The 13,737-nt window shown below is 49.2% G+C and overlaps 1 protein-coding gene across 2 annotated transcripts in view; it reads right to left on the reverse strand.

Annotated features, from left to right (window-relative positions):
• PRKDC (protein kinase, DNA-activated, catalytic subunit) overlaps positions 1-13,737 on the reverse strand; it is a 129,835-nt gene that overhangs the window by 48,346 nt on the left and 67,752 nt on the right. For both annotated transcript variants that reach the window (XM_069599970.1, XM_069599971.1), the window contains exons 45-56: positions 13,181-13,253; positions 12,052-12,200; positions 11,066-11,203; positions 10,748-10,867; positions 8,747-8,890; positions 7,165-7,316; positions 6,073-6,204; positions 4,886-4,997; positions 2,735-2,859; positions 2,407-2,556; positions 1,284-1,457; positions 704-802 (exon numbers count right to left, since the gene is read on the reverse strand). In XM_069599970.1, the coding sequence (XP_069456071.1) occupies positions 704-802; positions 1,284-1,457; positions 2,407-2,556; positions 2,735-2,859; positions 4,886-4,997; positions 6,073-6,204; positions 7,165-7,316; positions 8,747-8,890; positions 10,748-10,867; positions 11,066-11,203; positions 12,052-12,200; positions 13,181-13,253 (1,568 nt within the window). The remainder of the gene's footprint in view (positions 1-703; positions 803-1,283; positions 1,458-2,406; positions 2,557-2,734; positions 2,860-4,885; positions 4,998-6,072; positions 6,205-7,164; positions 7,317-8,746; positions 8,891-10,747; positions 10,868-11,065; positions 11,204-12,051; positions 12,201-13,180; positions 13,254-13,737) is intronic.

The following is a 13,737-nucleotide window of genomic DNA, read 5'->3' on the forward strand; positions in this document are numbered from 1 at the left end:
GATGAGAATTTTACATTACATACTCTGAAACTCAGAAAACACCATGAGAAATTATATATATCGTCCTTCATCGCCTTACTAAGACAATTTACTCTAAACATTAGTGCCACAAAATATTCAAAACATAATATGAACAGAAAGTAGTCAAACTATTAAACAAGTTAAAAACCAGATCAGGCTTTATAATTTGTGAATGTTTGAGAAATCCAAATACAATTTTTAAAAGCTCAATGAATTAAAAATTGCAGTACGCTGAAAGTTAGCTGACGCACAGACTCATCAGGGTTTCCGCCAGGCCTGCTGTAACATAATGAGCTCTTGGCCATCTGTGATGACCCTGCAGCACCCTCTGGTTTCCACAGGCCGTCTGACACTGATGTGCAGAGTGGGAGCTCACTTGGGGTTAAATGGGGAATGACAACTCACTTTTCATTACAGGTTTCTCATCCTGAGATGCTGTAACTCACAGCACAGTCAAGACAGTGTTACCCACACCAGTTTTTCAAGACGTGTATATTTAAGTAACATGCCAGGACTTTCAGGTTCTAATGTGATCTAAAATACATTTTTCTTATGCCAGCAAGAGGCAGAGAAAAGGCTAATACAGCAAAGGCCCTTTGACACCTCAGAGAGACCCCACACTGGCCCAGAAAGAGCCCTGAATGTACCCACACATCCACGCTGCTCCGGGAGGGGCACTTACTGAAGCCCGGGGTTCTCGTCGGTCAGCCCTTGGATCAACACATCTTTCGCCAGCTTGAATACTTCTCGCGAGTCTTCATCTGCCTGACTCTCTGGGTCTCTGAGAGAAGTCACAAGACAATAAAACCGTTACTGCTCCTTCCGCTGCACTGGGTCAACCCAACAATGCTGTCTAGGATGAAAATAATGAAACCTGCCTCCTCCCCACCTTCCACCCACCCCGCGGGGCCTACACCCTGATCCAGGTCCTGGTGGCCAGCTGACAAGCAGGACCACAGTCCCCAAGGAGGAAACATCCTAGGAGTTCTTTACTTAACCTTGTCAGACTGTAAGGGAAAACAAGGAAAATAAAGTACACTTTTAGCTCAGCCAGTAATACCGTGCTCTGAATATTTCCCATGGGTTCACGAAATGCAGTAGGATGAGAATACATTTCAACATACCAAACTTGTTGCAGTTAATAACCACACATTTTTAAATGTCTTATCATTTATTATAGTCATTCCAGACTGCTGGAGGCACCCAGATGCTCCCTAAGAGACGGAACACGAGCGTCTGACAGGGACAGGTGAGGCGCTCACCTGTAGTTGTCATGGACCCACATGAGGATGGCATACATCCGCTCACGGCATGGCACTGCAGGGTGAGCCAGGAACTCTACCACGGCGCTCAGGAGCTCCCGGAGCTCTGCAGGTCTCAGCCGTGCCATCATCTTGGAAATTATGTCCAAACACACTTTCTGTCTCTCATCGTCTCTATAAAGAGGAGTTTTCAAAAACACAGACTTAACCATTATTACTATACCTTTAGACGTGACAGGTAACATTTTCTTCTCTGTGCTGTTCTGTATTTCAGATTTTATTATTATAGCTAATACTACATTTATATAAAAATTAAGCTCTTAAAAATAATTATCATGGGCTAGATTATGAAAAGGAAATTATCACTGTAGTGTCCTGCCTGGATCCTAGGAAGAGGATGAGGAAACTGGTGATTTCAAATAGACAGAAGTACACTAATGTTAACTTCTTGGTTTAGACAAACACCATGATGACGTGAGATGGGGAAGCTAGGTGAAAGGTGTGTGGGAATTCTGTATACTTCTAACTTTTCTGTAAAAATTAAATTATTCCAAAATAAAAAGTTCATTTTTTAAAAAAACTGACCAAGTCAAACAAAATAAGCTAGCTAGAAAGGATTTCATGACTTTAAAAAATGGTTTCCAGGGCTGGTCAGGCACCAGGGGTTAAGTGCAGCCAGGGCCCAATGTGGTGCACTCCCATTTCCTCCTTAAATAAGCACCAGCTGAATGCTCCACATAGCAGACACTGAACCAGGCTGACTGGAGGAAATCAACACAAAGACAGTTTATCACCATGTAAAAGTGTGCACACAGGCGGGAGGAACACATGGGATGCCATCAGCAGCACTCTGTCAGCATTTACCTTAACAGCACGTTACCATTTTGAAAATAAACAAATTTAACAAATAATGGAAGCCTGTTAGCTGACAAAACAGGTACAGAACTCAAAACCACACATTTTGAATCTGAAAACAGCCCTGGACAACCCAAGACAGGGCCTCTCAAGTGTCAGGTGTCAAAGTGAACAAACACTCCTGTCACGGCGATTAACAAGCCCCATTGAGTTGAGGGGACAGCTGAACAAACAGCTGCATCCAAGGACACAGGTGGCGGCCACTCACCTGTGTCTCATGACCTGAACGAAATCCTTGCTCTTCAGCTGCAGGTACAGGTCAGGGGTCTCCTCCGCACGACACAGCACCACCTCCAAACACAGTGTCTTCATCACGCCGTGGAACTTCGGCAGCAGGAAGAGCACGCTGTTCATGAACCTGGGCAGTGGCCAGGGCCGGTGAGCGGAGGGGCACTGACCCCCGCCAGGACTGTCCCCGGCAGGCAGGTGCTGACAACACCCCACGACCCTCTCCGCAGGCAGGGGCAGGCAGACGGACACAACCACCCTCCCCCGCACATGACCCTCCCCAGCGGGCAGGCAGACACCACCCCCACCTGTCAGCCAGAGGAGGGAAGTTCTTCGTGGCTCTGCTCAGGCACACGATGAACTTGTCCTCCAGCGTGTTCTGATGCTGCTTCAGTTGCTTTACCACCAGTTCATACACAGACTCCTCTAGCATCTGGAAGACCAAGTTTCCTTTCAAATACACACAAGTGGGAACTTGGAGGCACTGAGAAGAGTGAGGTGACCACCCAGAGCGCCATCTCGAGGAGGCCATGGGGGCCCTGACCACTGGGCACCACCAGAGGCTCGGTGGCTGTGAGTTCAGGTAACCCAGGCCTTGGCCACACATCAGGTGAAAGAATGATCAAGACTATACTTCTTTCTGACACCAAAACCCTGCCAGGGAGCCATCTGAGCAGCTGAACAAAGACCAGGGACTGGATGCTGTTTAGGACGCATTTGAGGGACTTTCCTGGCGGTCCAGTGGTTGGGATGCCTTCCAATGCAGGGGGTGCAGGTTTAATCTCTGGTCGGGGAGCTAAGAACTCCCAAGCCTCAGAAGCAATATTGCAACAAATTCAATAGACTTTAAAAATGGTCCACATCAAAAAATCTTAAGAAAAAAACAAAAGACGCATTTTATTATGTCAGTGTGCACGTCTCTGGGCAAAGACTCACACAAACCAGGATTTCAGGGAGCTCCATCTGCAGGCAGCCTGCCCATCTCCCTATGCCCACCTTCCAGGCCCGGCCTCTCCTGACTGCTCCCCGAGAGCCGCACCCCCAGGGAGCACCCATCCACAGAACAGGGGGCCCTGACCCCACGGGAGAAACAAGGAGCACGAGGGCCCTTGGGATTGGAGACCACGGTCTGGAGCCGTGCTGGTCAGTGGTCAGAACACAAGTGACCCCCACTTCTATGTTCCATACTGCTCCCCCATCTTCCATGCTAAATCAACCATTTTATACTCAGAAAAGAGCTATGTCAAACCAAAGGGTGTATCATTTGTATTAAGTTGAGACTTAAGTCATGAAAGATTAACCTTTTGATCTGCCGTTGTGTGCTCCACCTGTGGTGATAACTAAGCACATTATGTGAACTGAAACCCACCACTTAGGGGCATTAGAATCCTGTCATAACAACGTTATCCTGAATTTGAAACATGTTTTTTATTTTATAAAAATAGCTGGCAATCCCTAAAATAAATTATAAGTTTGATATTCTCAGGGGAGGGGGTTCCTATTTCCTTTCAGTTTAATTTTCCTCTAAATCCAAATAAAGGCCTAATTGGTGAAATAGGCCGGGCTCCAACATGCTGTGGGGGGACCGTTCTGCCCTAAGGATCCCTCGACTTCCCCAGCCTCTCCTCATCCTGTCTTGTTGCAGGAGGAAAGGAGACTGGAGACACGAATTTGGGGATTAGGAGCCTGAGGAGTTCTCAAGCCATGAGGCTGGGTGACCAGCAAGGGGCCCACACTCCAAGTTGTGGGGGAGGCCGGTGGGATGACACCCCAGTGAAGAAGCGAGAGTGTCCTCTGAGCAGTGACAGAGGGTCGAGGACTGGTCCAGTGTGGCATTCTAGACAGTCTGCACCCTGCATCTGGTCCCCATGGGTGATGAGCTCTGCAGGCACCAGCACAGACCATCCTGGACAGTCTGCACCCCGCATCCTGTCAGCATGGGTGACAAGCTCTGCAGACGCTAGCAAGAAGCCCCCTGCACTAACCCATGGGGGTCAGCCAAGTAGCAGCTAGTTATAACCTGCGATTTCCACACACGGGCCGATGCGGAGACTGTGTGCTTAGGGGTGCGGGAGGGGCAGGGCACACACCAGGCGCCCAAGTCAGAGGCCACCCCTGCTCTTCAGCTGCACTATGCCAGAAACTGGAAGTGGGGAACCTCCCCTGCTTACCCTCCCCCAAACCAAAGCAAGGCTCCATCAGGGCAGTTTCTCCAAAGTGGCCCCTGATGCCAAGGTCAGAGGAATGAAAGCTGCTCCAATGCTTACATCCCAACTTTACAATAAGAAGAAGGTTAACAACCTTAACGCTTGCAAAGTTTCCAGGCATTAAAAAAACAAAACAAAACAAATTATCTCTTTAAAAGAAACTGCCCACTCTGGCTCCTAGCACAGAGGACGAAGCACCGAGGCTGAGCCAACAGTGAAGAAGAGGCACTCATGCCCTGCGTGCACACTCACCTTCTCTCTCCCGCTGAGATACCGGAGAACAAGCCCCAGGACCTCTGCTGACGCTGCGTACACCTCTTTATATCTGACAAAGGACATGTTACTAACCAGAGCTTCAAAGTACCTGCGAGAAACACAGAAAGCCAGTGAGCACAGGGCAATCTGTCCTGCTATCCGACAGACAGTGCAAGTCGCTCGGTCGTGTCCAGCTCTGCGACCCCATGGACTATACAGGCCGTAGAATTCTGTAGGCCAGAATAGTGGAGTGGGCAGCCTTCTCCTTCTCCAGGGGATCTTCTCAACCCAGGGAGACCGCATTGCAGGCGGATTCTTTACCAGCTGAGCCACCAGGGAAGCTGCTGTCAGACGAATGACCCCTGGGCAGGCCCCGCCCACCCGCACAGCTCCAGATATAGACACTGACAGCGCAGAAATCAGCAGCGGCCTGATCTCTGACCCCTCTAAAGCCGTCTATATGACAGAAGGAGGATACACAGTCACACAGGGGTGGGGTGGGGGGCGATGCACCCTGGCCTCATGACTGCAGGACTGGGGATCAGGAAAGCCACTGGTCCGAAAGTTAACCACTTCCCGCTGATGCTGTGTTGAGCTGCGCGTCCGTCCACGGCACCAGGCGGCGGAAGCCCCTGGTGCCTCAGAGGCTGACCCAGGAGGACCAACTGGACAGCAAACTTTTCCCGAGAGACAGTGAACTTGACCGAGTGACCGCCTCTGCAGGGATCCAGCCCCTCTCTACGAAGTTTAGGGCTCTCCTGCTAAGGCCCCGCCACGTGGACCCTCCCCGACCCTAGGAGATGAGGAGCCGGCAAGCTGCACCTGCGGCAGAGCTGCAGCGCCCCCTCGTGGCCATACTCTGGTGAAGGGTCTCTGGACCTTAGGCTGGTTTCCGGAGTGGGTGCTGAAAATGGCAGCTTAAAAAATAACAGAAATAGCTAACACCTTGTCTAAATTGCATGGAAAAAACCATACAGTTTTTAAAAACTCACTTTTCCCATTCACTCCACTAACATATTTCTCCTCCCAAATGACCTCTAAACCCAACTACTTAATTTAGATGGAAATACTAATATGGGTTCTAGTCCTTAAATTTCTCGAAATTAAACCATATTCCAGTCTCCAATCAGAATCAGGTACACTTTACCCAAAAAAGAAACAGAGCATAAAAACATGACACTTACCGGACACTTTCCATGCCACACTTTGGGTCGTAGGGGGGCAAGTTGTTGGCCATTACAATACCCAACAACTGAATTCCTACAGAATTGTCTTTAGAATTAGGATCTTTACTGGAAAACTTGTCAAATATTAACCTGAAATGTGAGCGTGAAGAAACAGTGTAAGTTGTCAGATGTAAGGAGCAGGAAGACAGACGTAAGAGCTTCCACAGCTGACTGTCAGGTAAGAAACCCCTTGCTTCCCATTTCTTTGTTCACACCCAGTTACTCTGCCTCTGGGACACGGGGAGCTCTGCATCTCCCACAATCTAGTTATTTGCCTTAATTCTCCCTTGGTTGATGGTGAGAAAAGAAAGAAAAGTGCAGTTGCTCAGTCACGTCCGACTCTTTGCGACCCCATGGACTAGCCTACCAGGCTCCTCCGTCCATGGAATTTTCTAGGTAAGAGTACTAGAGTGGGTTGCCATTTCTTTCTCCAGAGGATCTTCCCCACCCAGGGATTGAACCCAGGTCTCCTGCATTGCAGGCAGATGCTTTACCACCTGAACCACCAGGGAACCCCATGGTTGATGGTGAACCTTTGGGAAATTCTGGTTTGCCCCAGGCTATGATGACAGGAATCAGCCCTGCGGGCAGAAAACGGCAGAGCACATGCCGAACACCCAGAGAGATGGAGGGCTACTTGAGGGCGGTGCCGTCCAGAGATGCTTCTAGTGACAAATGCTGGGGGCTGATCATGAGTGACAACACACCTACCAACAGATTCCATTCCAGGAACCATCCTTCCAGCACTTCAAGTCCATTAGTATGTTAGTTGCTCAGTCGTGTCTGACTCTTTGCAACCCCGTGAACTGCAGCCCACCAGGCTCCTCTGTCCATGGCATTCTCCAGGCAAGAAGACTAGAGTGGGTAACCATTCCCTTCTCTAGGGGATCTTCCCGACCCAGGGGTTGAACCCAGGTCTCATGCATTGCAGGCAGATTCTTTACCATCTGAGCTGCCAGGGAAGCCCTGAAGTCATTAAGTCTCACGGTAATTAACCGTGCACAATGTGTGACAAGTTAAAGGACACGGCAAACCCCAGTAAATCCATACCTGTAAGGGATGGACAGACAATCCTTCCAGCACTCAACGAGGGTCTTTATGATTTCAAGGTTATGTCGAAACACAGCTCTTTTTTGATGAAAAACATGTTTCATCAGGAAATGGAGCAATCGATTCGCTAACACTTCATCTTTAGGGACCCCCTGAAAAATGCAGAGAAATCTCATGTAAATATGTAGCATTCTCTTCTGGGAAAGCATTTCTTAACCCAGAAGTCTGTCTATAAAAGAAAGCTGGCGTTGTACTGAGCAGTCTGGCTCCCATGATTGTTCAGATGACACATGACTGTAACACTAAGGTCTCCCCTGGAAGGCCTCCCCAGAACCCCCAGGGTAGCCCTGACCCCAGGGTGGTTGCACTCCTGCAGGTCTGTACAGGGTCCTGCAGCCTCTCAGGGCCTCGGCTGAGACCTCCCTATGGGGTCCCTGAAGACATCTTCCCTGCTCTGACTGGGCACTCAGCCTTGCCCCCACCTCCTCCCAACCCCAGGATCCCACCAACTGCTGGTGCCTTCCCACTAGGGCTCCCCCTCAATGGTGAGGTGACCCCAGATCTGTGCTGGTCACCTGACCCACTGCCAGGATGCTGTTCCATGGGGTACACAGAATGGGGCGGGGGACACCCTCCCTCTGCTTTTAGCCTCTTGCTCAGACTATTGCAATGAGTGGTGAAATTTCACTGTGACTTTCAACCTGGCTGTTGCAGCCCTCCTAGCCGAGCTGAATGCCTGACATGGGAGTTAACCTCTTGCAGAGGTTCCTCAGTTAAACTTGGCTTGCTGTGAAATGGGATAGCCACATTCCAACACAAACACGTGTGACAGCTTCATGGGTGCATATTCTGTTCAGTAAGCACGTGCCAGGCCATCCTCCTAGGAGAACTCTGCACACCACTGGGGCCGACGTCAGTAAGCAAATGGGAGAGAGCTCCAGCATGTGGAGCCAGAGAGCTGGAGGACACCACAGCCTGCATCAGGACAGTGTGGGGACTGAGGGTCACCATCACACCAGAGGTCACCAAGTCACACCACATCACCAGGAGTGGGGAGGCTGACAAGATGGATGCTGGAGACCACGACCTCAGCCTCACATTCAGCGTCTGCCAACATCTATTTTACATGTACTTTTAATAAAATATTCTTCCCTGGTGGCTCAGACAGTAAAGAATCTGCCTGCAATGCTAGGAGACCTGGGTTTGATCCCTGGGTCAGGAAGATCCCCTGGAGAGAGGAATGGCTACTACCCACGCTAGTAATCCTGCCTACAGAAACCTATGGACAGAGGAGCCTGGCTGGATATTTCACATGTACTTTTAATAAACCAATTATTAGGGTCAGTGCTCCTAGCAAGCTAAAGCAGAAAGGAAATAGGACAAACATCCAACATCTTAAAAATAAAAGCAAAGCCAGGGGAATTATCAAAAGCAAAGCAAAGCAGACAGAAGTGAGGGAGTAGAATGGGGCCTTCTTCAGCAGCACAGATGGGCAGGATCTGGGCTGGAGACGCTGAGGCACTTGGGGTTGGGTCCCGGGTGCCGTGTGGGGAGGGGGCACCAGAGGCGCAGCTGCTCTTACCACAGGGGTGGCTATTCCCGTCCACGAAAGGACCGTGGCCACGATCTCAACCACTAGGTAGTGGATCCCGTCCCCGCCGTTGTTCTCAGAAACCACCAGCTGCAGCAAGGGGCCCAGCCAGTGCCTTGCATGAGGCCGGAAGACCTAGGCAAGAGTTCAAAGGTCAGATGTCAGAACTGCTGAGTAACCAAGATGGGAGTTCAGGAACATCCTTCTGTATTACGCCTCTACCTAAATTCAAAACAGACGTGAATGCCAACAACTATGCTGCCTGATTCAGTTAGATTTTCAGCTGACGTCTTCCTTGTAGGCCCTGAAACCACAGCTCAATGGAGACAGATTCAAACTGATCTGCTCTTTGCGTAGATCTGCTCCAACTATGCTTAGAGTAGTAACGTTCTACACCAGTCTCACCTTCCACACAGCATACAGCTGTAGGATCCTACTCTTACTGGATATAGAAGCAAGGGGAAGTGGAAAAGAAGGATATAGAAGCGAGGTGCATGTGGCGAATTTTTTTCACTCACCCAAAGTCTGAAATCCAGAGCATCTTCATGCACTAAATTCCACTGAATTTACTTTAGAAACTCAGACCGAGTGTAACCCAAGACTCTCAGCCTTCTTTCCCTCTGCCACCCTCTTCTTTCTCCAAATGTTTTCTCAGGGATTTCAAATCTATGCTCGCAATTAAATCTGTGTGGTCTCAAATCTTTTTGTTCAAGTACCCCAGAGGTAAATAATGTTTACACTGTTCATATATATCTACTGGTTTATGAATTCTAAATATAAACTTCTTTACTGTATTATTAAACTATAAAAGAGGATAAAAGTTCCAACTTTAAAAAGAATTGTAAATACAAGTTCTATGTTTTTGTTCTATTAAGACAATGGGCCCTGAAGATTCCTGAGCTCAGGACGTGTGCAATACAGCAGGCCCCTCATGCCACACGAGTGCACACAGCTCAGCAACCCCCTTGTTGAACTAAACACTAGACGCCAGCTCCTCTCCTCCAGCCATCAAGCCAGCACTACAGGAACATGAGCTGGAAGTCACATGATCCCAAGTACTATGGCTGACCTGTGAGTCCCAAGAGGACACTGAGGTCCAACTCGCAGAACCTGTAAATGTGACCTGATTCAGAAACAGGGTCTTGGAAGATTATCAGGTTAAGAGTCATTAGTAGGGGACTTAACCAGCGACAGTGTCTTTATTTGATAAAAGGATTAAAAGGGAAATTTTTACACGTGAGACAGATGCCGAGAGAAGACCTTCCACAGGCCAAGAAATGGCCAAGGTGCACAGCAGCTGGTCACGCATCATCGGGGCCAACTGGCTGACATCCCAGTCTCGGGCTTCCAGCTCCAGAACCAAAAGGGTCATTTCTGCTGTCTGAGCCACAGGAGCCAGAAGTCAAGCATGACTCTGAGGAAGGGCCTGTCACTACTTGACGGCCTTGAGGCCTCACGAGTTGCTGCCCGGGAGGCCCCCTCCTGGCACTCGCTCCTCCTGAGCTGCATGTGAACCCCCTGCCCTCCCAGGTCAGCCTAGGATCACTCATAAACCTGTCCGAGTGCCCCTCCTGACAGGGCCACGCATGACCGAGAGAGAAACAGACCCATGATGCAAACACGTCAGCTACTCTTCACACAGTTACCAGGAATCTCTTTACCACATTCTCTATTACTCTAAACCAAGAAGGCTGGCTGCCGACCCACATGCTGAATAAGTAATACAGGCTGGCGAATTTATTCAGGGAATAAGGCCATGCTGTGACCCTTAACGTCTTCCTTTATTGTGGGTTTTTTAAAAGTAGATTCATATGCGCTTTTGTGCTTAGTCGCTAAGTCACATACAACTCTTTGAGGCCCCATGGATTGTAGCCCACCAGGCTCCTTTGTTCATGGGATTTCCTAGGCAGGAATATTGGAGTGGGCTGCCATTTCCTTCTCTAAGGAGATGCATATAATTGAAAAGAGTTTTTAAAGAAATAAATAACTTACTTCTTCTGTATTAACAACCAGCTTGGCTAAGAAAAGACGGATATTTAATGACACTGATGGATTTCCCAGTTTGTCATGAAGAAATTTCATCCAAGGAGGAAGATTTCTTGGCATTGAACCCTGAAATAACACACTCAATATTACTTAGTGAGAAAGTGGCATTATGACACAACAGTGACAAAGCAGGACATGAGTGACAAGACATCACGAGTGTTAGAGACAGAATTCAGTTTAGTCTTCGATGTCAAATACTCGTTCAACAGGACATGGTCAGTCACAGTCAGCTTTGGTGAGTGAGACCAGAAAGCGCAGAGAGACCTCCTCTCCAGGCAGCGCAGCCTCAAGTCTTTGCATGTGCTGGACCAGGGCCACCAGGGGGGCCATGCACTCATGCTGGCTGAGCTCGTCCATGTCCAGGTCCAGCACGTCGCCTGGGCCCTCAGGGTCCTGACGCTCCTGGGGAGAGAGAGACCATGCAGGGTTAAGCGCCCGACTGCCTGCTCCACCACAGAGTGCACACAGTCGGGACCTCACACCTTCCTCATGTTCTCAGAAGTGTCCCCCCGCCCCCGTCTGCCCAGCTCTCTCTGGGGCCACACCGAAGTCGGGGCATCACTGAAGAGCTGCTGCTCTCTACACACACGTCTCTTCAGACGTGTTCTGGTGGCCCCAGAATACTCCATGTCTTGAGAGCAACAGTCCCCACGATGCTCAGCTGCCACTTTACGTAGAAAAGTAGAGCAACTGAAGGATAATCACAGGGTACGTGGTTTCCTAATGTGTTGTCAGTACTTTGAAAAGTACTGAGGACTTCTGTGAACTTAATCTGCTTCAAAATTTTAATCAGTAATAGAATTTTAAAAATTCCTGATCCTTTTTAAGAAAGAAAGAGCAGGGATAATCATTTTACACACAGGATGCTGAACTGAGGTGTCACACACTCGGGGCGGAGCAACAGATCTGGGCGTGTCCCAGCACAGATCACTTCCAGGAAAAAGCAGCCCAGGAAATCCCAAGAGGACATATTGGACAGGTGAAGGTCCCAGCCTGCCCCCGCTGCCAGACACTCCTTCCCCAGAGGCCCGCCCTCCAAGGGGGAGGCTCTGCTTGGGCCAGGATCACTGATGACAGACACACGGTTCTGACATCAATTCTGACCCCGGGAGGAGCCGGGAATGTGACCACCCCACCACTGCCTCCTCTCTGTGCTGGCGGCGTTAGACCCTGCGCCTGGGCTAGAGGCTGGGGCCCCTCTATCCTGGGGCACCTGTTCCTTCCCAACACCAACAACACTCGTTAATCACCCGTCTCCGGAAATGACCAGCGCTGGACTGAGGGTCTTGGGACCCGTACGAATAGCTCTGGACTCCAGTTGAAAAATCGAACTGACTCATTTCCTCACTCAGGCTGCTGTCTGCCAGATACGATAGTGAAGACATGTATTGGGGGCCACCTGAAGGAAAAAGAGGATGAGCTACCATCACTCAAGTCAGTAAGACACGTGTGTCTCGAAGCTCAAGTGACTCCTGCATCTAGGATACTTTCATTAAATCCGTACTCCTCACCCACCATCCAGGTGCTCTGGAATCCCTGAGCAGTAACTCTTCAGCAAAAACAAAGACATTCAGTCAAATTAGATCCAGTTTTCAGACATGATGCTAATAGAACTTCTTGCATTTAAAATTTTGATGGTGCACATTCTGCCCATAAAGCCTAACACAAATGTGGCTAGAGGCATTACTGACAAATAACTAATCCAAAGTCTGTAAGGAATTTAGAAAACTGGTTCAAATTTTATCCTTGAATCGGGGTGGGGGAAGCAAAAAGCCATAAAGAAAAATTAAGCCAAAAATTGAAACCAGGAGCACATGGAAGGACAGAGGGTTGATTCCAAATAGGGAGGCTAGGGACTTCCCTGAGGGTCCAGTGTTTAAGAGTCTGCATTCCAAGGCAGGGAACACGGGTTCAATTCCTGCATAGGGAACAAAGATTCCACCTGCCACGGAGCAACTAAGCCTGAGCGTCACAACTAAGACTTGGCGCAGGTAAATAAGTAGTGAATACAGGGGCCAGGACAGCTCTCTTCAGAGGGTGGCATTACACAAAGCATCGTGGGCCACGCTGACCTTGGGGGCCAAGACCCTGCCTTCGGGGACATTGCAGCAAACGCAGGGAGACGAGTCTAAGTAACACACAAACAATCCAAAAGCAAACAGCACACGCATCTTGCACGTGTTAAGAAAGTGAGCCAGGCCTGAATTCCTCTGGCTACCCCAAGACGCTTCCGAGCTGCTTTCACTGACTGCGTTTCTTTCAAAGTTCAATTCTGTTTATCACTTGAAAATAAAAATTTCCAAATCCAATTCAAGGTTGGGGTATTTGAAATACTATCTATATACCGGGATCTTCCTCATCATTTTGAAAGTGTCCTACCTGAATCTTCATTTGCCGCCTCCCTGGCTTCTCTCCTAATTTCAATGTACTTTTTCTTTCTTTCCATAGGAACCTATCAGGCAAAAACAGACAATTTAAAACTTTTTAGACTCGGGGTCACGTAGTTTCTGTTTCTGCAGCAATCTGACAAAAATCACTGTTACTCATTTTAAGCAAAACTAGAACACCCACAGAGACAGACCCCAAAAGCCTGGGAGCTGGTGCTCCTTCGGCTCTGGGACTCGGCAGGTGGTACTCCTCCAGCCTCAGGCCTGGCCAGGAGCCTCAGGCCCTCGACTGCACAGCTGCGACAGACCACAGAGCTCCCATCTGCTCCCAGACACTCACAGGTAACACACAGAGTGTCTGAGTGCCCCAAAGACTAGTGTGATTATGTGATGTCTTAGTTCTCCGAAGACAGGCCTAGAAAACAGTCCTAGCTTTATTCCAAAAGGGCACAGGGCACAAGGGCAGGAGCAACCACTTACCTGAACTTTGAGCCACTGAGCCACACTAGGACAGGGTGGAGGTCAGTGGTGCGGGACAGAATGCCAGCC

The sequence above is a fragment of the Ovis canadensis genome, chromosome 9 (genome assembly GCF_042477335.2).
Source record: "Ovis canadensis isolate MfBH-ARS-UI-01 breed Bighorn chromosome 9, ARS-UI_OviCan_v2, whole genome shotgun sequence".
In the NCBI taxonomy this organism is placed as follows: Eukaryota; Metazoa; Chordata; class Mammalia; order Artiodactyla; family Bovidae; genus Ovis; species Ovis canadensis.